The following is a 23,667-nucleotide window of genomic DNA, read 5'->3' as shown; positions in this document are numbered from 1 at the left end:
CCAAATATATTTTGTACAAAATTATTTGGGCCCGTCTGCCAAACGTCAAGGCGATCTCAATAAGATGGAACCTAACACTAAATCCTACCTGTTATGTGCCACAATGGCAACCATAAAATTCAGGGAGTGCAGGTTCCATAGATAGATAGATTTGAGATAGATAATTTTTGTCTTATTTTTGTGTAATTACCGGCTCTGGGCCGTACATTATATCTTTTTCTCCGCCGTTCTCACCTTGCTGCTGCTCCGGGTTTCCGTGTAATATTCGCACCACCCAGGGCAATGTCAGCGAATGAAAACATTTCACAACAAGATGAAATTACACGTCTACAAAATTAATGACTTTGTCTCCATATCTGTGATTCCCCCCCCCCCTTTCCTCAGCTCATGTTCATACATCCAGCGCACTCTGGATTTACTGCACATTGTAATAATAGCGATTACATAATTAGTAACAAAACTCCATCGTCGCTGAGATTTACTTCCTGCGTTTTCCGTGTTTTGCGCCTCATTTAGTTACAGGCGAGAAAACAAAAAGGAACAAAACATTAAACATGTGATGGAGGCATTACAGCAAAACTAATGTCAGCGGCAATTCTGCAGGACCACCGTCATGCTGTGTTACCAATTACAATGCAATATAAGCTCTTTGTACATGTCCCTGGTGGAATCCATGTTGCCCCGCCTTCTCCCAGTGCTGGTACATGTGAAACAACAAGCAGGAAGAGCAATAATCTGAATACCTCCAGTAACAACTAGGGGGGCTCAGGAAATTACTACATACAGATATATACAGCCACCACTAGAGGGAGCTCAGGAGATTACTGCATACAGATGTATACAGCCACCACTAGAGGGAGCTCAGGAGATTACTGCATACAGATGTATACAGCCACCACTAGAGGGAGCTCAGGAGATTACTGCATACAGATATATACAGCCACCACTAGAGGGAGCTCAGGAGATTACTGCATACAGATATATACAGCCACCACTAGAGGGAGCTCAGGAGATTACTGCATACAGATGTATACAGCCACCACTAGAGGGAGCTCAGGAGATTACTGCATACAGATATATACAGCCACCACTAGAGGGAGCTCAGGAGATTATTGCATACAGATATATACAGCGACCACTAGAGGGAGCTCAGGAGAGTACTGCATACAGATATATACAGCCACCACTAGAGGGAGCTCAGGAGATTACTACATACAGATATATACAGCCACCACTAGAGGGAGCTCAGGAGATTACTGCATACAGATGTATACAGCCACCACTAGAGGGAGCTCAGGAGATTACTGCATACAGATGTATACAGCCACCACTAGAGGGAGCTCAGGAGATTACTGCATACAGATATATACAGCCACCACTAGAGGGAGCTCAGGAGATTACTGCATACAGATATATACAGCCACCACTAGAGGGAGCTCAGGAGATTACTGCATACAGATGTATACAGCCACCACTAGAGGGAGCTCAGGAGATTACTGCATACAGATATATACAGCCACCACTAGAGGGAGCTCAGGAGATTATTGCATACAGATATATACAGCGACCACTAGAGGGAGCTCAGGAGAGTACTGCATACAGATATATACAGCCACCACTAGAGGGAGCTCAGGAGATTACTACATACAGATATATACAGCCACCACTAGAGGGAGCTCAGGAGATTACTGCATACAGATATATACAGCCACCACTAGAGGGAGCTCAGGAGATTACTACATACAGATATATATAGCCACCACTAGAGGGAGCTCAGGAGATTACTGCATACAGATATATACAGTCACCACTAGAGGGAGCTCAGGAGATTACTCCATACAGATATATACAGCCACCACTAGAGGGAGCTCAGGAGATTACTGCATACAGATATATACAGCCACCACTAGAGGGAGCTCAGGAGATTACTACATATAGATATATACAGCCACCACTAGAGGGAGCTCAGGAGATTACTACATATAGATATATACAGCCACCACTAGAGGGAGCTCAGGAGATTACTACATATAGATATATACAGCCATCACTAGAGGGAGCTAAGGAGATTACTGGATACAGGTATATACAGCCACCACTAGAGGGAGCTCAGGAGATTACTACATATAGATATATACAGCCACTACGAGAGGGAGCTCAGGAGATTACTGGATACAGGTATATACAGCCACCACTAGAGGGAGCTCAGGAGATTACTGCATACAGATATATACAGCCACCACTAGAGAGAGCTCAGGAGATTACTGCATGCAGATATATACAGCCACCACTAGAGGGAGCTCATGAGATTACTGCATATAGATATATACAGCCACCACTAGAGGGAGCTCATGAGATTACTGCATACTGATATATACTGCCACCACTAGAGGGAGCTCAGGATATTACTGGATACAGAAATATACAGTCACTACTAGAGGGAGCTCAGGAGATTACTACATATAGATATATACAGTCACTACTAGAGGGAGCTCAGGAGATTACTGCATACAAATATATACAGCCACCACTAGTGGGAGCTCAGGAGATTACTACATACAGATATATATAGCCACCACTAGAGGAGCTCAGGAGATTACTGCATACAGATATATACAGCCCCCACTAGTGTGAGTTCAGGAGATTACTCCATACAGATATATACAGCCACCACTAGAGGGAGCTCAGGAGATTACTGCATACAGATATATACAGCCACCACTAGAGGGAGCTCAGGAGATTACTGCATACAGATATATACAGTAACCACTAGAGGGAGCTCAGGAGATTACTATAAACATATATATACATCCTCAACTAGAGGAGATAAGGGGATTTCTACCTACAGATATATACAGTCACCACTAGAGGGAGCTCATGAGATTACTACCTACAGATATATACAGCCACCACTAGAGGGAGCTCAGGAGATTACTGCATACAGATATATACAGCCACCACTAGAGTGACCTCGGGAGATTACTGCATACAGATATATACAGTCACCACTAGAGGGAGCTCAGGAGATTACTACATACAGATATATACAGCCACCACTAGAGGGAGCTTCGGAGATTACTACTTACAGATATATACAGCCACCACTAGGGAGAGCTCAGGAGATTACTGCATACAGATATATACAGCCACCACTAGAGGGAGCTCAGGAGATTACTACATACAGATATATACAGCCACCACTAGAGGGAGCTCAGGAGATTACTGCATACAGATATATACAGCCACCACTAGAGGGAGCTCAGGAGATGACTACATACAGATATATACAGCCACCACTAGAGAGAGCTCAGGAGATTACTACATACAGATATATACAGCCACCACTAGAGGGAGCTCAGGAGATTACTGCATACAGTATACACAGCCACCACTAGAGGGAGCTCAGGAGATTACTAGATACAGATATTTACAGCCACCACTAGAGGGAGCTCAGGAGATTACTAGATACTGACACCCAGATTCCTCTTATATACAGAGACCAGACGAACCCCCAGTTTACAGACTCTAGGCAAGCCTCTGGTATACAAGAATGTAGAGGAGCACAGGAACCAGGAGAGTGCATGGGGCACTGTCCAGGAGATCTCCCTATGCCGTTAAGGCCTCAAATCAGAATTAGACCTTAGAAGCCTCTGGTCTCTATTCCTGGACCTGGTCCAGTTTTTGGGCCCCCAAAACCACTACTGTGTATTTATACTGGGGCGGATGACTGGTGTCCATCCCTATAATGAGCATCCAGCGTGAGGTGATAAGAGATGGCTGCGGCTCAGGCTGATGGCCTGCCGCCCTGATTTACTGCTCCCCTGGATGCTGATTTTGTGAGTGTGATAAAAGACTTCCATCCATCGGGCAGGGAACCTGGAACATGCGGCTGCCAAGTTCTACACATGGACACCACATGCGACCGGGGGGTGTGGGGGGGAGCGTAAAGGCAGCGCCGTGATGACAAGGACATCAGTGTCCATGGATGAAGGGCGATGTCACCTCCTTTATGTGGAGTGTTGCTTCCTGGGGCAGATTTCGGAGGTGCTGACCAGGGTCAGGTCCCCAGGACCTCAGCCGATGAGTGATGGGGACCTGGTGACAGTTTCCATGTGGATTCTATATAATGAGTGCGGTTGGGGGTGATGGGGGAGGATAGGGGGGAGGCAGTTTAAAGCACAACTCCATATTGTATTGTAGCTTCACAGGAAATGTTTAGGAAATCCTCAGAGGGCACGTCCTCCAGAAATTCCCAAAAATTCCCACAGAATCCAACTGAAAATGGAAGATTTTTCAGACATTCAGCCATGACAGTCAATATGGCCGACATTACGACTCTTATGAGGGTTGTCACCAAGCTTTCCTGAATGCTAATTCCGCAATTATTCTGTTGCTGCCTAATAATGCAGATTTCCACTCCGCCTCCTGGGAAAGCTGGTTTATGGTAATGACGTCATCAGAATTGTTGGGTTATGGTAATGACATCATCAGAATTGTTAGGTTATGATAATTATGTCATTAGAGTTATTGGGATAAGTTAATGATGTCATCAGAATTGGTGGGTTATGGTAATGATGTCATCAGAATTGTTAGGTTATGATCATGATGTCATCAGAGTTTTATGGGTTATAATAATGACATCAACAGAATTGTTAGGTTATGGTAATGAAGTCATCAGAATTGTTGGGTTATGGTAATGACATCATCAGAATTGTTGGGTTATGATAATGACGTCATCAGAATTGTTAGGTTATGATAATTATGTCATCAGAATTGTTGGGTTATGGTAATGAAGTCATCAGAATTGTTGGGTTATGGTAATGACATCATCAGAATTGTTGGGTTATGGTAATGAAGTCATCAGAATTGTTGGGTTATGGTAATGACATCATCAGAATTGTTGGGTTATGGTAATGACGTCATCAGAATTGTTAGGTTATGATAATGACATCATCAGAATTGTTGGGTTATGATAAGGATGTCATCAGAATTCTTAGGTTATGGTAATGACGTCATCAGAATTCTAAGGTTATGATAATGATGTCATCAGAATTGTTGAGATATGGTAATGACATCATCAGAATTTTTGCAGTGAGGATTCCATTTTGTCAGCATCTGCAGTCTGCAGGTCCCAAAATCATAATTACAGCCAATAATGTGCACTGGGGATTGCTATTTGAGCAGTTTTCTGAAATATATGATGGCTCTGAGTAAGACCGTCCACTGACTTCTGTGGCTGTACGATATCTATAACCAGTCATCTGCAGTGTGCCTGTTACTCCTCGCCAGTGCTGTAAGAAATTGGCAGAGAAGCGGAAGCTGACCTGTGCTGGAGATGGTGCCAGTAATCTACACGGGAGGTCCATTTCTGTTACTAGACACAGGACGGTCCCTTTAAATGACAGTGTCAACACGAAGAAATAATGACATAAATGATGCTTTTCTTTTCCAATAGCGATAATGAGGTGTGAACCAGTTTCCCAGCAGGCTGTAAAGTGAGAGGCTTCTGAGTAGTGTTGTGGTGACATCTAGTGGCCAATATGAAAACTACAATTTATAGATAATGGTGAAAATGTTCATCGTGATGGGGCAAAAGCAGAAGGGATCCGGTCTGAATGTGAGGCAGGTTCTGCAGATCTTCTCTGTGCTTGTCTCCTGGCGGGGAGCTGCGGCTGTTTTACATCACAGCCTCACCTGCTGCGCCCCTTTTATTGTCCGGGCCCCTAACGTGATGTAATCTTTACTATAAGTGTGATAATAAATCTTCGTCCCTCAGATGGTAATTTTGAGTCTGTTTGCGATCTGCATTCGGGGAAAGATCCAGGAATATTCCAGGGGAACATCTGGAGGGGGGTTGCGCGGAACACGAGGTGCTCGCCATTGTTAGGGCCACGGTCGCCATAATGTACCACCCTCAGCCGTTAACCAATAAATGACTGGAGAAATAAGGGTCTTTTTGGCGACTGTAGCCGATGGATTCCCCTTTGCATCCCGGTGGGTGTGATGTATCACATGTCACAGATTAGGCTGGAGAGGTGATGGGTCACATTGTTTGTTACTTTTTGGATGATTTTTTGCAGCGCTTCCCATTGTGCAGCGCCCTGAGCCCCCAGTCCCCCCTGGTTCCAGCCCCATTGCTGGTGATTGACAAGAGCGCTCTCCTCATAAATATCCAGCGCGGCCCCGATAATGAGCCGTCATTACTGGAAGGAGCCGGGAGCCCACAATTAGAGCTCGGTGTCTGTCTAATCTGTGTGATAATTACCCAAGACGACCATGTGTCCAAGCTTCAAGTGGGAGGGAGCGTTCAAACCCCCTACACCCCTAATTATTGGCATTATGTGACTGATCAGTAATCCCTTCCATTCAGCATAAGACAAAAGCCCCCCCCTCCCCCTTGTGGCCCCTTTACTTTCCACCTCGTCCCCCCAGTCCCTACAAATCACTGTATGTGAAGCCAAAGAGTGAAGAGTAAATCCACGAGAGCCTCCTCCACCATCGTCAGCGTACAATAGACTGTGTGGCTCAGCGTGCTGCACTGTACGGTATTCACGAGCTCCAGGAGAGTCTCTACTTCTCAGATGTGTGACAGTCGCTGTGGGAGCAGTCAGCAGCTCCGCATGTGATATTTGTGCTCCAAGACTCATTGCATTGAGGTGTCCTTGTGGTTCTTGGGCTATTATATACCTAATGTCCTGTCCTCTTTATATCACTCATGTTATATCCTCTTTATATCAGACAATCAGACATGTTGTATCCTCCTTATATCAGACATGTTGTATCCTCCTTATATCAGACATGTTGTATCCTCCTTATATCAGACATGTTGTATCCTCTTTATATCAGACATGTTGTATCCTCTTTACATCAGACGTGTTGTATCCTCCTTATATCAGACATGTTATGTCCTCTTTATATCAGACATGTTATGTCCTCTTTATATCAGACGTGTTGTATCCTCCTTATATCACACATTTTATATCCTCTTTGGATGAGACATGCTGTATCTTCTGTGTATTAGACATGATGTATCATCTTTATATCCGACATGTTGTGTCCTCTTCATATCAGGCATGTGTCTTTCTTGGATCACACGTCATATCCTCTTTATATCAGACATGTATCCTCTGTATATCAGACATGTTGTATCTTCTTTATATCAGACATGTTGTATCTTCTTTATATCAGACATGTTATATCCTCTTTGTATCAGATGTGTTGTATCCTCTTTATATCAGACATGTTGTATCTTCTTTATATCAGACGTGTATCCTCTTTATATCAGACATGTTGTGTGTGTCCTCTTTATAAGAGACATGTATACCTTACTCTTTATATCAAAAATGTTGTATCCTAATCGGATGAGACATGCTGCATCTTGTGTGTATCAGACATGTTGTGTCCTCTTTATATCAGACATGGTATATCCTCTGTGGATCAGACATGCTGTATCTTCTGTATATCAGACATGTTGTATCCTCTTTATATCAGATATGTTGTATCCTCTTTATATCAGACATGTTGTATCTTCTTATATCAGACATGTTGTATCCTCTTTATATCAGACATGTGTGTGTGTGTGTCCTCTTTATAAGAGACATGTATACCTTACTCTTTATATCAAAAATGTTGTATCCTAATTCGATGAGACATGTTGTATCTTCTGTGTATCAGACATGTTGTGTCCTCTTTATATCAGACATGGTATATCCTCTGTGGATCAGACATGCTGTATCTTCTGTATATCAGACATGTTGTATCCTGTTTATATCAGACCTGAGAACATGTCATGGGTCGGCATCCCGCGCTGGAGCGTTGTTTTTTGCCATCTCTAATCTTAGATCACATCTGTAACTTCTCTTGGCTCCTTGGGTCTTTGGAAGCCGGAATTCCCAGCTGGGCCCTATCAGTCTTATGATCCTGAGATTATGGCTCCTAATCCATCACTTACAGTTTGTTTTGGAATATGTTTTCAGCACAACATGGACGGTGTCAGCCAAAGGTCTGTTTGGTTTCTGTAGGACGAGGCATCTTTGTCATGTTGACGAGGACATAAAGATGAGAATTTTTCAGAGATTTGTGTAGAGCAGGAGATCTCAGGGGAGTAGTCCAACACTTGGAGATGGAAGGTGCGGATACAGGGGCTCTCTATATTGGACAGTCCCTTCTTCTAGTGGTGGGAACTCGCTGCTGGGAACCGTCACAATTACCTGTAGAGCCATTTTTACTGTAGTTCCTCCAGAATGTCTTGTCTTGTATTTGGGTTCTAAGTCTTCTATCATCTCCTTCCACCTTGTTATTAATCGTTCTCAGCTTTATCTCTCCACCCCTTCCTGGTGGAGCTGTCTTCTCTTTCGAGAATGCGTCCAATCTTTTGTGCTTTCGGTGAAGGAATGCTCGGCTTCCTTGGAATCCACTTCTTGACTTCCCCTGGAGTTTGGAAACCTGATAGGAGGATCACGATGGTCTACAGCAGGCATGGCCAACCTATGTCTCTCCAGCTGTTGTAAAACTACAACTCCCACCATGCCCTGCTGTAGGCAGTCTGGGCATGCTGGGAGTTGTAGTTTTGCAACAGCTGGAGAGCCTCAGGTTGGCCATCCCTAGTCTACAGTCTTTCTTCAACCCTTCGATATGTAACTTTCTAGGGGTTGTTACAGATATGAATATGAACTAAGGGTCACCAGGCCCTAAATCTCCCTCTTCTCCTATTTTAATCTTCAGCTGAGTCTCTTACACTTTAAATAGATAATTGGTGACCTTGAACTCTGCATTTTTATGTCTTTAACCTTCACTCAAACTGTGTCAGTCTACACTGTAGTCCTTGTATTCCTCTCATTATACTGGAATCTCAGGACGATCATCATACTATAACTGAAGTATAAGAGGTGATTTAGCTTCACCACTAGATTGGACACTTTCCGTAGCCCTTTGACCATTATACATGATGGATGAACGCTCCGAGGAAGCTCACAGCCCCTGCCCCCCCCCCTTCCCCCATTGCAAAATTTGTACTAGGGAAGTCTGAACCCTCACAGACCATTTGTGGTACTGTCTTTAGGTCCCTCAGGCACCAGGCATGACTACAATCTCTCCCCCCCTATGACGTACCACATATGTATCACTCAGTGCTTCAGAATTTTCTTGCAGATCGCTCCGTTTTTGACACTTTTTATTGCATCGGAGACTCTGTCGCAGATTCTGTCACATTTGATAGAAATAATAGCGCATCATGAATCGCTATTTTTTTACGCAGAATGATGGGCGCCATGGTGGTACTCGATGGACCCCCTTTGGTATAAGCCAGCGGGGCCTATTGGGGCACTGTTGGTAGTCGAGCAGCAGATCCTGCGCCCGTCACTTGGCCGGTAATAGCGTCTCGCAGGTCTATCACACAAACTTCCTCCAGTCCTCTAATTACGTTTATAAACCCATAAGACACAGACATGAGAGGGCCGCAATCTAATCAGCTCATCCCATCACGAAGAGCAAACACAATTTACTTAATTGCTCATCTCTGAGCGCTGCGCAGTGCCAGACGTCTGCGCTTATCTCAGTCAGCAAATACCAGCGGATACATGCGATATACCCCCCCCCTCCCTCCCCGCTACCATGATTATTCTAGGTAAATACATCTGCAGCCGCACAGGGCAGCAACACTAATAAATGGCTGCAATAGTCAGATATTGTAATGTGCACAGACAGCGCCACCTGCAGGAGATGACGGGCACAGCACCATCGCTCCATGTGATGATGTGCTCTACACCACTGCCTGGCATTGTGCAGCTCCTGGCACAGAACAGATGATAAGAGAATTGAATACACCGCATGCTCAGCGCTGGGCGTCCCCGCTCTGGTGGGGGGTGAGGTGTCGTTACTCCTAGTCACTTCCACTTTACATTATAATCCTTACAGGTCACTGGGCAGATCCAGCAGATCGGAAGGTGCAGGAACTGAGGTGTGGTACAGGAGGTACCCTATGGCAGTGCCACATGTAGAGTCCTGAGCCCTGCAGTACCCAGGATACTACCACTGCCTATGGAGATTAAGTGGCGGTGTGCAGGATTCTATTGGTTTTAATGGTTGTGGCTGAAGCACCTGAACTGAATGACTGGGAGGGGGTTCACATACTTTTGGCCATAAAGTGTATAGAGAATGATCTTATATCGACCCAGCTTTCCAAATGGTACCGTTTACTGTGCCGGCCTCCTGGGTGCATAGACGTCTTGTAGTGTAATATCTCTGCAGCTGGGCTCCCTGGTGGCTTGTAGTGTGATACCTCTGCCCCTGTCAGGGGTGCACCACCAGCTAGGGGCAAGAGGGGGGCAGCGGAAGGGGGATTATCTCTTTCTGCAGTGTAGTATTGGGAAGCACAGTGGGCACAGTATGTGGCGCTGTGTTACCCTGTACATTTTGTAGCGCTGTATGTGATATTTTCCAAGTATGTCTTTAACAGTAGGGCTGGAGTTTTCTCCACGGGCAGCAGAAAGGCTAGGTGCACCCTGGTATCTAGTGGTATAATACCTCTGTTCCTGGTGTCTGTTGGTTTAATACCTATGCCCCTGGTGTTTACTGGTTTAATGCCTCTGTCTCTGGTGCCCAGCAGTTTAATATGTCTGTTTAATGGTTTAATGCCTCTATTCCTTGTGTTTAGTGGTTTATTGCCCCTGTTCCTGGTTTCTAATGGTTTAATGTCCCTGTTCCTCATGTCTAGTGGTTTATTACTCCTGTCCCTGGTGTCTAGTGGTTTATTACTCCTGTCCCTGGTGTCTAGTGGTTTATTACTCCCTGTCCCTGGTGTCTAGTGGTTTATTACTCCTGTCCCTGGTGTCTAGTGGTTTATTACTCCTGTCCCTGGTGTCTAGTGGTTTATTACTCCTGTCCCTGGTGTCTAGTGGTTTATTACTCCTGTTCCTGGTGTCTAGTGGTTTATTACTCCTGTCCCTGGTGACTAGTGGTTTATTACTCCTGTCCCTGGTGTCTAGTGGTTTATTACTCCTGTTCCTGGTGTCTAGTGGTTTATTACTCCTGTCCCTGGTGACTAGTGGTTTATTACTCCTGTCCCTGGTGTTTAGTGGTTTATTACTCCTGTTCCTGGTGTCTAGTGGTTTATTACTCACTGTCCCTGGTGTCTAGTGGTTTATTGCCCCTGTCCCTGGTGTCAAATGGTTTATTGCCCTTTTACCTGTTGTCTAATGGTTTAATGCCCATATCCCTAGTGTCTAATGGTTTAATGCCCCTATCCCTAGTGTCTAATGGTTTAATGCCCCTATCCCTGGTGTCTAATGGTTTAATGCCCCTATCCCTAGTGTCTAATGGTTTAATGCCCCTATCCCTAGTGTCTAATGGTTTAATGCCCCTATTCCTAGTGTCTAATGGTTTAATGCCCCTATCCCTGGTGTCTAATGGTTTAATGCCCCTATCCCTAGTGTCTAATGGTTTGGTTTAATGCCCTATTCCTAGTGTCTATGGTTTAATGCCCCTATCCCTAGTGTCTAATGGTTTAATGCCCCTCATAGTGTCTAATGGTTTTAATGCCCTATCCTAGTGTCTAATGGTTTAATGCCCCTATCCCTAGTGTCTAATGGTTTAATGCCCCTATCCCTAGTGTCTAATGGTTTAATGCCCATATCCCTGGTGTCTAATGGTTAATGCCCCTATCCCTCGTGTCTAATGGTTTAATGCCCCTATCCCTGGTGTTTAATGGTTTAATGCCCCTATCCTCTGGTGTCTAATGGTTTAATGCCCCTATCCTAGGTGTCTAATGGTTTAATGCCCCCTATCCTAGTGTCTAATGGTTTAATGCCCCTATCCCTGGTGTCTAATGGTTTAATGCCCCTATCCCTAGTGTCTTAATGGTTTTAATGCCCCTATCCCTAGTGTCTAATGGTTTAATGCCCCTATCCCTAGTGTCTAATGGTTTAATGCCCCTATCCCTAGTGTCTAATGGTTTAATGCCCCTATCCCTAGTGTCTAATGGTTTAATGCCCCTATCCCTAGTGTCTAATGGTTTAATGTCCCTATCCCTAGTGTCTAATGGTTTAATGCCCATATCCCTAGGTGTCTAATGGTTTATTGCCCCAGTTCCTGGTGTCTAAGTGGTTTATTACTCCTGTCAGACGATTGGTAGGATTAGGGAGTTTTCTCTCTTTACCCTGAATTTCTCCAACGTCTGTGACACGACATAAAGGACTGATGTGAGTGATGCATTGTGGGTACAGAACCACATTGCGGAGGACATGATGTGCACAGCGCTCAGTGCAGGGTCTTCTATCTGCGCTCGTTCTCCTGCTGACTCCCAGAATGTAAACCTGATATCCCGCCGAGCGGGCTGGATGCGGTCACTAGTGAAGCACAGCAATGTATGAGACCCCCTGACAGCCATATCAGTCACCTGGGCCGGATATCACCCCGCTCCGTCTGGTCTGTGTCAGCCAGTCTGCCAGCTCTGTCACCCCATCCCTCAGCCTTCTGAAATTCTGACCATATGAGAACCCCTCACCCCCGGGACTTCACAGCGCAGCCAGAAATACAAGATCATAGCTCATGTCACATGAATCAACCTACTCAAAAAGTACATAACTGTTACATCTGCGTCCCCCGAAAAACTCCCTCCCCCAAGACCCACACTTCATTCACATTTTCTTCTCAAACACTGGATTTTAGCTTTTTTCTGGTGACCTTCCTGCCATCTCCAGAAAGGCGTCCTAAGTCGTATTTAGCTTTGTGACAGTTTTGTGTTCTTTCTCTTTGCACAGGTAGAATTATCAGACGGGACGTCACATACCATCACAGACGCCTACGCGGGTAAGGAGTACATAATCCAAGTGGCAGCCAAAGACTACGAGATTGGGACCTGGAGTGACTGGAGTGTGGCCGCCCACGCTACGCCGTGGACAGAGGAGCCCAAGTACATCACCACAGAAGCCCAAAAGACAGGTGGGTCTGGGACAGCTCTGGAGACACTCCAGATGCTCCTTATGGATATAAGACCATAGTGTTGTGTAGACCAGCAATGAGGATCTCACCATGTGTGGTGCTTCATGACATATGTACAGAGCGGTGGATACAAGATCGTGTATGTAGATGAACTAGAGTAGATGGAACTATAATTCTGGGCAAGCAGAGGCAACACTTAGTCCAGAAGATGATGTATAAAAATCTCATGTAGAGTTCAGATACGAGATGTAGTCAAGATCATGGATGTGCCTCCGAGTGTCTTGTATGTAAATGCATCGCATGTTCAGGTTCCAAGGCAAATACAGTAAAATAAAATAAACGTCTACCCTTCTTGATTATGGTCCATTCAATATAATACTCCCATTTTAGAAGATCTGGTGCGTTCTTTTCTATCTATAGTGCCCTTCAATTCTCTTACCTTCTTCACCTAACCCCCTTGTCTTCTCTTCCACTGACAGTTTCCATTCCCTTCTTTTCTGCTCTCCATCCGCTATCCCTTCACTTACCTTGCCTTCTTTTCATGTAGCTCACTTATCTCCCTGTTCTCTTCTGTCACCTGTCCCATAATATCTTCTGTAGTCCTCGTCCCTTCTCTCTCCTGGCCCCTTCTGTCCATGGATCCTTTCCTTTTCCCGTCCCTTGTTTCCTAGACTCTTTCCATTCTGGCCCAAAGATAAGCATTTCTCTGCCCTAGATCTCTTCCCTTCCATCCTCTTGACCAGTGATGCTGAACCTGTGGTCCTCCAGCTGTTGCCAAACTACCACTCCCAGCATGCCCGCTCAGCCTACAGCAGGGCATGATGGGAGTGGTAGTTTTACAACAGCTGGAGGGCCGCAGGTTGGGCATCCCTGCTCTAGTCTAGACCAACCCCTATCTCTTCCATACGTCTCTTCTCTCCCATAGCTTCTTCTATCCTATTCTCCTTTCTATCCTCTGCTCTTCTCTGCTATACAGTCCATCATCTCATGTGTTGCATAGCCCATTCTTCTCTCCTCTATTATTCTCTTTCATAGCCCCTTCTCTTCTACCCCATAACCTTCTCCTCTCCTTTTTTTTCTTTTCTAGCCCACTTCTCTTCTCTTCTTCTCTATAGCTCCTCTTTTTTCTCTCACAAAAACCCTTGCTGTTTTCTTTTCATAGCCCTCTTCTCTCCTACTACAGCCTTCTTCTTTGCTCCTGTCTTCTAGTCTTCTCTCAGCTTCTCTCCCCTAGTCTCCATTTCATCTCTTCCACAGCCTCTTCTCTTTCTCCTATAGCCTTCTCCTCTCCTCTTCCATAGTCTCTATTTCCTCTTTTCCATAGCCCCTTTTTGTCTCTCCCATAGTCATCTCTTCTACTTATTCCTTCCATAATTTCCACCTCATCTGTTCCATTGCCCTCTTTTTCTCTCCCATGGTCTTTTGATCTCCTCTGTAGACTTCTTCTTTTCCATAGTCCCTTTCTCTCCTACAGCCTTCTTCTTTGCTCTTATCTCCTCTCCCAAAGTCTCCATCTCATGTTTTCCATAGCTCACATTTCTGCTTTCTCACAGTCTTCTCCACTCGTCTCCTCTCTAATTCATAGCCCATTTTCTTCTCTTTCTTCATAGCGGTCTCCTCCTCTCTTTTCCTCAATAACTTAAGTCTCTTTTTCTCCCCTAGTCTTCTCTCCTCTTCTCTTCCATATTTCACATCGCTCCAATAGCCTTCTCCTCTTCTCTTTACTTTTCTCTCCTCTCCTCTTCCAAAGCTCCCTTATCTTCTTTCCCATAGCCTCTTATCTTCTCTTCTTCTCTCCTCTCCCATAGCCTACTTCTCCCCCGTAGTATAGCCCCATTATTTTCTCTTTCCTCTTCCATAGCCTACTTATCATCTATCCTATAGCCCCTTATCTTCTCCTCTTCCATAGTCTACCTCTCTTCTCTACTATAGCATTCTCCTTTTCCATAGCCCCCTTATCCTTTCCTCTTTACTCCTCGTCCATATCCCACTTCTCTTCACCTTTCTCTCCTTTCCTCTTCCATAGCCCCCTTCTCTTCTCTCCTCTTCCATTGCCCACTTGTCTTCTGTCCTCTTCCATAGCCCCCTTATCTGCTCTCCCCTATAACCCCCTTCTCTTCTCCTCTTCTCTACTTTCCCATAGTCTACTTCTCTCCCATTGCCTTCTCCTTTTCCATAACTCACTTCTCTCCCATGTCCTTCTCTCCTTTGCTATATCATCCTTCCATCCTTATATTCTTCCTCCATACCTTTCCTTCATTACTGATGTTGTAATACGTTAGTAGATGTAGGTCTCTGTTCACACCACTTAGGAATAGGAATGGGTGAAATGTGGCTGGTCCTTCTCCCCCCCCCCCCCCCCCCTTCCAGGAACTGCAGAGGCTGTGACCTTGGTGCAAGGCCTTTGTCCAGGTTGTTGATGATGTGGTCAAAGCATGGAGGAATCTATGTATGAGAAGCTGGATTCAGGCCACGGAGGAACATATGTAACTGATCAGACCCTTAGCAGAGGAATGGACACCCTGGATGTCATGTATCATATAGGGAACAGATGGGACGTGTGCGGTGCTGGGAACATCGCCTTGACAGATTTGTGTATAATAAATTCTGCTCCTTCCACCCCCGGAGGCCTCACTATGAGATCTCTGGTGACGGCCTCATAAACATTATGTATTATATTCTAATTATTAATACTCAACATCAAAGTGATGTCTGCGCGGATCAGGCCTGTGGTCTGGAACACAAGCCCCCTCCAAACCAAGATATCATGAAAGTCTCCACCTGGGGGAGGGGAAACTCCTGACCTCCATGTCAGATGTATTAGAGGGTAATTAAAGCCTAATGAGCAAATAATGAAACCTCCTTCACATAGTGCAGACCACTTAACCCTCTCATGGCATCACGTGTAGGCTGAGACATTGCAGGGTAGCACCTCCCAAGACAACCCGGAGCTTGAGATCTGCTCAGAAAATTCCACTTTTTTCCCAGATGTTTTCCTTCTTTAGATGTTCTGCCCCATAAAGAAATAAGAAGAAGAAACCTAAAAAAAAAAAAGTAGTTCCCTATAGAATTTAAGAGTCTCTGGCGCCCCCACAGGCGGTTTGTAGGTACTGCAGTGCTAGTGTAAAATCTGAAATGTTCTGATGGATTTTTGTATCTCAGAGGGCAACAATCTCAGTTGGTTCCCTATGATATGGTACCACTATCTGTATTTTATCCCGCTATTTTCACCGTTGGCATGTTGCGCAATTTTATAGCCATTGACATCAACTGGGACTGACTATATAGTGTCACAGTCGCAACGGTCCAAGGAGGTCCAGCTTATTTGGGAGTTGTCATCTATTCATCCATAGCTTTGAACATGTCATGATCGGATATGGAAGTAAAAACAAAACATGGCGTCCGACCGTGGTCGGGTCCCCCCTGCCCACCGTATTTCGAACCGCCATTGTGGGTGGGTGACTGTAATGAGCATGTGTCCTACAGCTGGATGTGTCGTCCATCACATGGAGGTAACGTGCGCCATTTCTGTAATGCCATTGTGCCATTTATCAAAGCCTCTTGCAGTAGAAGCGATTTTCCGGATAGGAAGGGGTGGGGCTTAGATGCTCGCATCGGACATCGCCAACAAGAAGATTTTCGGCCGCAGAGTCCCAGGGATGGAGTGGAGAGAGAGGAAGCTATAACAAGCCATAGATCATAATTATCATCAGCGTTCCTCTGTAATTGACTCGGGGCCATTGGGGAAAATCCTGTTATTAGAGCAGAATGTATGTTCCAGTCCCGAGGACGGGGAGAAGCGGATTTACGATATGAATAATGCGGTGCAGACGTGACTGACGGGACCTGGGACGTAAAGTCTCCTTATAAATGAAGACTGATGGCGTTTACTGTACAGATGGTCGCGTCCAACTTAGAAAACCTTGAATTTATAAAGTGCGCGCCGGGCGGTGACGGTCGGATTACTAGATTTACTAGGTGCAGTCGCATGCATCCTGTTTACAAAGCGACTGCTGAGGTCGAGGCGCACGCCGCTGTCCTCCATCGTTACCATCTGCCGCTTTATCAACAGCGCGTCCGTTAGTCAGAGATTGTGACCAGTAAAAAGAGGAATTGCAACAAAGTAACAAAAGTGACAAAAATTCAGTTTATTGTATCTTGTCACATCCTGGATATAGGATGATGATGTCATCTCGGCCAATGTAGTCTGATGTCATCAGTGACTGGTCTGACCCATGATTGATCTGAACCTTGATTGGTCTGGACAGTGATTGGTCTGAATGCTGATTGGTTTGAGCAGTGATTTGTCTGGAGAGTGATTGGTCTGATCACTGATTGGTATGAGCAATGATTGGTCTGGACAGTAATTGGTTTGACCCAGGATTTGTCTGGACTGTGATTGGTCTCATCAGTGATTGATTTGATTGGGGATTGGTCTGGACAGTGATTGGTCTGATCAGTGATTGGTCTGATCAGTGATTGGTCTGATCAGTGATTGGTCTGGACAGTGATTGGACTGATCAGTGATTGGTCTGATCAGTGATTGGTCTGGACAGTGATTGGACTGATCAGTGATTGGTCTGATCAGTGATTGGTCTGGACAGTGATTGGACTGATCAGTGATTGGTCTGGACAGTGATTGGTCTGATCAGTAATTGGTCTGGACAGTGATTGGTCTGATCAGTGATTGGTCTGGACAGTGATTGGACTGATCAGTGGTCTGATCAGTGATTCGTCTGGACAGTGATTGGACTGATCAGTGATTGATCTGATCAGTGATTGGTCTGGACAGTGATTGGTCTGGACAGTGATTGGTCTGGACAGTGATTGGTCTGGACAGTGATTGGTCTGATCAGTGATTGGTCTGGACAGTGATTGGTCTGATCAGTGATTGGTCTGGACAGTGATTGGTCTGGACAGTGATTGGTCAGTGATCGGTTTGGCTGTAGTATAATTTGTCTTTATTAGTTGTGTGTTATAATGTATCATGTATTTATCTTTATAACATGCGGCACATAGATAATAACATAACAATATCAATCTCTTCCTTGCAGAGACGACAATGACAATCACGACCACAACCACGACGACTTACGTGACGCCTCCAACAACCAAACCATGTGACCCAGAACCTACATTGGGAGCAGCGGCCGTCAGGGTATCCTGGATCTCAATATTGTTACTGGTTCCAGTCGGGATTTTACTTATGTGGTAAGATCTGACAGATATTATTGCAGCGCGCAGCTTATGCTACAGGATGGCCGCTGCTTCTGAATGGGAACATCACATCCTAGTCCTGCTCACACAGCTGGTTTTTCTTACACTTTAGAAGTATAGAGCAGGACTTTTGTCATGAACTCCAGGCTGTGGTAGGTATTTTGTCAAGAGAAGGTTGTCAGGCTCTGGATATAAACATGAATGTTCCCATTCATTGACAGCAAGCGGAAATCTTGAAACTGGTGAAGAAGGTTGCAAAGGCCCTTTAGGGACCATGCAGCGTGTTGGACGCCTGTGGTCAAACCACCTGTGTTAAAGGACCCCTCCGAGCAAAAACAATACTTATGCCAGTTGTAGGATCCGAGGGGGCGGGTCATGAAATCTGAATACAGAGTTCAATCCTTGGAGAACCTCTCTGTTATGCTCCGCCCCCGCAGAGCCTGCATCAGTTCTTCATGGAGTGTTCCTCTAATGCAGTTTCTTTTGACTCTTCTCCCATCACTGCTGTTACAGTGGTGTTTCCCTTTTGCCATTATACCGTTTCCTCAAACGTCCTTTTCTTGTGGGTTTGACTTTGTGCCATTGTGTTTTAATGTCGATTCGTGTTGCCACTGTTCCCTGTGTCCTGGTCTTAGTTACTTGTAGGTGTAAATTGGGGCCTTTGTATCTCTCCTTACTTCAGTATTGCATGAGTTAATGTTCCCTGGCCTTGTGTTTGCATCTGTTTGACTAATGAGTTTGTTAAATCTGCTTTGTATGTCCTGGGTTTGTGTCCTGCCCCGTCTGTGCAGTCTCAGATTCTGTTGGATCCCTGCATGTTCTGTCTGTGAAGTCTGTACCTTGATTTTGTTCACTGTCTGGCTTTATCTGTTGTCCTAGTTCTGTTTGCCATGCACTTGAGTCTGTTCCGTGAATGTTCTGAACTTCGTCCTAGTTCTGTTTTCCAATGAATTCCCAAGTTCTAGTTCCTGTCTGATGACCCTTGCTAAGTTTCTACGCATGTATCTGTTTTGTCCGAACTGTGTCCCTAAGTCTATTCCCTGCATTTTGCATGGTCTCTGCCTGCTTGTCCTTAGTTTGGTTCTGTCCGTTTTTTGCCTTGGATTCGTTTGTGTCCTGCCAGTTCTTGTTTGGTTCTGTTTATGATCCTGCTTGTGCCTTTGGTGCTTTGCACTGGTAATTCTGACCTGTTGTGTCAGCTGCCAACTACACCGGGACTATTCCAAGAGGTAGCATCTTGGTGACTCCCCTGCAGCGAAGTCCAGATCCCTGTATTGGAGTTAAAGTGTGAAATCCAGGTTACCGCCAGGATAATGACCTCAGGACTAGCCCAACGTCAAACAAGTTAGTTGGCACAGTGGTTCCACAACCAATTTCGGTAACTGCTGCTACATATGAACTGATTAAATATCTTGTAACATAGCATAAACACTACAAATACCACAATGCCGTGCATGTTCCCGCCATGACCAGCTTTCTCTCTTCTCTTTGCAGATTCCTGTGCCCATTCCTACATAAAGTATTTCAATATTTTTTCTCTATTTTGCACATGTTACGGAGGATACAACTTATTTTCATGTTATCTTCATTGGTTAAGAAATATCTCTTCTTTCTTTGGAGCAATGGACAAATCCAACCAAGAATGGCGCTCAGCGCTGCGGTGCCAGAAAAAAACAAACCATGAGACTGTACAGTGATACAATGTGGACATATACAAACATGGCTGCCAAAACGAGTGCAAGGAGAGCGAACCAAACTCACAGACCGCACAGCATCGCCGTGGGAGGAGCCACAGACTCAATAGAGACTCTCTGGTTGATGGGACGCTACGATCGTCATGGGATCATACAGCTATACCGCCATGCCAAAGACGCAACTGCTACGTTTCTTTCCCACCATGCTGTGCTTCCCAGGTAAACACTGACGTCTTTCCGGAAAAAAAAAAAAAAATAAAAAATAAAAGCCGGAAGTAACGCAGAACTTCCGGGATATTCTGAGCCACAGGACGATATCTACCATGACCTTCAATAATCTTCATTCTACCGTTGGCGCCTTTTTACATATTTCTTTTTGCCAAACAACCGGATTTTGTGTATTGTAATTTTTTGAATTTTTGGGTTAAAACTTCTGAGGAAACGTATCTTTCATTTGATACCACAGGAACAAAAACAAAGCAAAAAGTTTCCGGTAGGACGCTCCGCCGGGAGGAGGGGAGCAACATGGACGCTGCTCCGAGCGTCTTGGATTTAATGAACCTTTTTCTTATGAACTCTGAATAATCGACCCGTTTCATCCGAAAACTTTTCATACATTTCTGAGACTTTCTCCCTGATTTCATGGTGTCCCGGAGCAAAAACAGGAGGGGGGGTGGTGCTGGTCTCACTACCACACAGGATGTCACCATGACCTTGTATGATCGGTGGTTGCAGGGGAGGGGGGTCTGTGGGGGTCAGTTTCTGTCGGGGGCTCTTCACAATTTTTTGTTTTCTGGAATTGTTCTGTAATGGTTTGCATTCCACCCTCTTTGATATTTGCTCTGCAGGGGAGGGGGTGGTCTGAGCTGGCCACCAGTGGTGGACCCCCGCCGGCCGGTGTCAGTTTAATCCTACCTCCAGCCTCACAGGACGATGTCCATACAAAGATCAATCCCAACCAAAATTCTCTGTCTCTACAAGATCCAGTGTGTATTTGAAGCCCCCAACACACGCGTTTCGAAACCTTATGGTTGCATACTCGATTATAGCTATCACTATGTGGTTCTTCATTGTGACCTATGCAGATGTGAAACGCGTGTGAATTTTACCAACATTTTATCCAAAATTCCTAGGGTGCATTCACACGGCCGTATGTATTTTGCAGTCCACAAAACGCAGATCCGTAAAATATGGATCACGTCTGTGTTGCACCCTTTTGTTTTTTGCGAACCCATTGACTTCAATGGGTTGGTGGTCTGCATTTGAGGCCAAGAATAGGACATGTTCTGTCTCTCGCAAAACTGCCATATGGATGCGATGTTCTCTCTGCATCCGTATGTCCGTCCTGTGAAAAGAGAGAACATGCCCTATACTTGGGCACAAAAAGCGGTTCACACATCCATTGAGGTCAATGGGTCCGCAAAAAAACAGATGCAACACAGAGGTCACACAGGCGTCATCTGTATTTTGCGGATCCGCGTTTGGTGGATCGCAAAATACATACAGTGGTGTGAATGCACCCGTAGTCTCTACTGGTCACAGGAAATAAAGGAAAGATGGAATGTTCTCTTTGAGCCTCAAGTCCAAATGCATCCGGAGCCTGCATCTCACGCGTTTCGAATCCTCACGGTTACATATCATTCCAGTATAGCTATCTCTATGTGGTTCTTCATTGTGACCTATGAAATGCGGAAGATGTACCAAAATTGGATCGAAAATCCTCAGTATCTACTGGTCACAGGAAATAGATTAAAGATGGAGGGTTGCCTTAGAGCAGGGATGCCCAACCTGCGGCCCTCCAGCTGTTGTAAAACTACAACTCCCACCATGCCCTGCTGTAGGCTGATAGCTGTAGGCAGTCCGGACATGCTAGAAGTTGTAGTTTTGCAACAGCTGGAGGGCCGCAGGTTGGGCATCCCTGCCTTAGAGCCTCAAATGCATTTGGAGCTCACGCGTTTCGAATCCTCATGGTTACATAACCTGCAATTATAACTATCACTATTTGGTTCTTCATTGTGACTTATGTAGCTTTGAAACGCGTGATGTTGATTGCATTAAGTATCCATATGGTTTTAAACTGCACAAGATCTGGACCTTCACCCTTGGTGTAGAGGGGGCGCTATCAGCCCGGCACACTGTGTGTGGTGGTCTCCATCTCCCTGTCGTCAAGGATTGATTGAACTCTTGTTCCTTGCCCAGGGTAGATAAATATTTGGGTTCTTCGCATTTCAGGGTCACGAGGGAAGGAGTGGGAAAAGGTCCAAGTTACAAACTCAGAAGAGGGGGCACAAAGTGTGAGGCCGCCTGAGGTGTAGATGGGAATTGTGGACTTTATTACCCACTAGCCATTGGTGGAAAGACCTGAGATGCCCCGATGGGCGATTGGGCGCGAGAGCCGCAGGGTAGGATGCAACAACCGCCCATTGACCTCTATGACGTATTATACATGGCAGTTCATATACTCATTACACAGCAGGGGGCGACATGGAGTAAAGTAGAAAGCTCCTCCCAGGGAGAAGTGAATATGAAATCATGTGCTCCGGCCTGACGCATGGATGGGAAAGACCTTTAGGATGAGAATAAAGGGATTTAATAAAAGCTCATGTGACTCGGAAAGGATCCTGGAAATATCAGGGGAGATCGGAGTTACCCTTTAAATATGGTGCTACCACTGGTATGAAGCTTATATCCTCTGTGCACTTTATAAAGAGACATTCTGCACCTCAAGAAAGTGGAAGATTCAATCAAAGAAGCCCCCCAACGTCTCACATTCATTCTATAGGTCAGGTCTCCATATATTGTACTCATCCTGAGTCATGGCATGTTCTGTGCTCCATTCACATCCAGAGCTGCATTCAGGCTCCTGCTGGTTTCCTTCTAGACTGCCCCCTGCTAGTTCATTCTGTCCAGAGCGTTGCAGGTGATGCCATGTCATGTACCAGGTTCCAGCTCCCAGAGTCTGATTAAGACAATAGTAGGGTAACTATCAATGTATAGCTGGCAGAATTATGAATGCAGCTCTGGATGTGACTGTGGGCTATAAGACTCGGGATCAGGGTGAACCTTCGGCTCTTGTCATGTTGTATGATGTCATGTTATATGATTATGCATTTGGCAGGACGTCGCAGTATTGAGATCATGCACCTTTAACCCCTCCCTCCCTGGAGACACCCGTATTTTGTACAGCAGCTCCTCCCCCTCGCGGGTTCAGTATTTAATACCGTTCATCCTAGTATTAAAAAGAGAAAAATGTAAAGAAAATCCAGTGAGAAGCGTTACTTGCTGTATTTGAATTTTTTTATAGATGTATATAAACTGAGAGGCTGTTCATTAAATGTGATCATTTCATGACGTGCGCCCCCCTCCCCCGGCTCCTCGTCTTTCTTCATCCTGATGGAAGCTGCAGTGTAAAGCATAGGGGAGGGACGGAGCAGCAGCCTACGACGATAACGAGACAGCAAGTGGATTTCAGACTACCAGAGGCTCCAAGAGACATAGCTAAATCTCTGACCGTAGCTGTTTCCTGAGAGAGCAGAGCTGCCTATAAAGCATGGGGGAGGGCAGTGCAACTTTCTGAGACAGGAGGGTACGGTTCATATTACCTAAGATTCTTAGAAACATTGCAGCTACTCAGGAGTCACAGCGCACTGCCGTGCTCTAATAGAGTGCAGCTGTAGTGTAAATCATGGGGGACAGCAGGTGGAATAGGAAGTTTCTGACTACCTCAGTCTACTACAGTGCAACTAAGCTGGAGTCAATGATCATAACTATGCGCTAATGGAGAAGAGCTGCAGTGTAAACCATGCAGGAGGACATG

General features: G+C 45.3%; 1 protein-coding gene across 3 annotated transcripts in view; it reads left to right on the top strand.

The window, feature by feature from the left end:
- The window catches only part of LOC122922070 (ciliary neurotrophic factor receptor subunit alpha-like), a 148,472-nt gene extending 125,271 nt beyond the window's left edge, over positions 1-23,201 (top strand). For 2 of the 3 annotated variants that reach the window (XM_044272516.1, XM_044272517.1), the window contains exons 7-9: positions 12,759-12,939; positions 17,994-18,150; positions 19,651-23,201. In XM_044272516.1, coding sequence (XP_044128451.1) covers positions 12,759-12,939; positions 17,994-18,150; position 19,651 — 339 coding nt within the window. In that variant the 3' untranslated portion in view covers positions 19,652-23,201. The remainder of the gene's footprint in view (positions 1-12,758; positions 12,940-17,993; positions 18,151-19,650) is intronic. The other variant, XR_006387082.1, reaches the window with a different exon arrangement.
- The last annotated feature ends 466 nt before the right edge of the window (positions 23,202-23,667 follow it).

This window comes from Bufo gargarizans, chromosome 11 (assembly GCF_014858855.1).
Source record: "Bufo gargarizans isolate SCDJY-AF-19 chromosome 11, ASM1485885v1, whole genome shotgun sequence".
In the NCBI taxonomy this organism is placed as follows: domain Eukaryota; kingdom Metazoa; phylum Chordata; class Amphibia; order Anura; family Bufonidae; genus Bufo; species Bufo gargarizans.
This window is presented reverse-complemented; position numbering and strand designations above follow the sequence as displayed.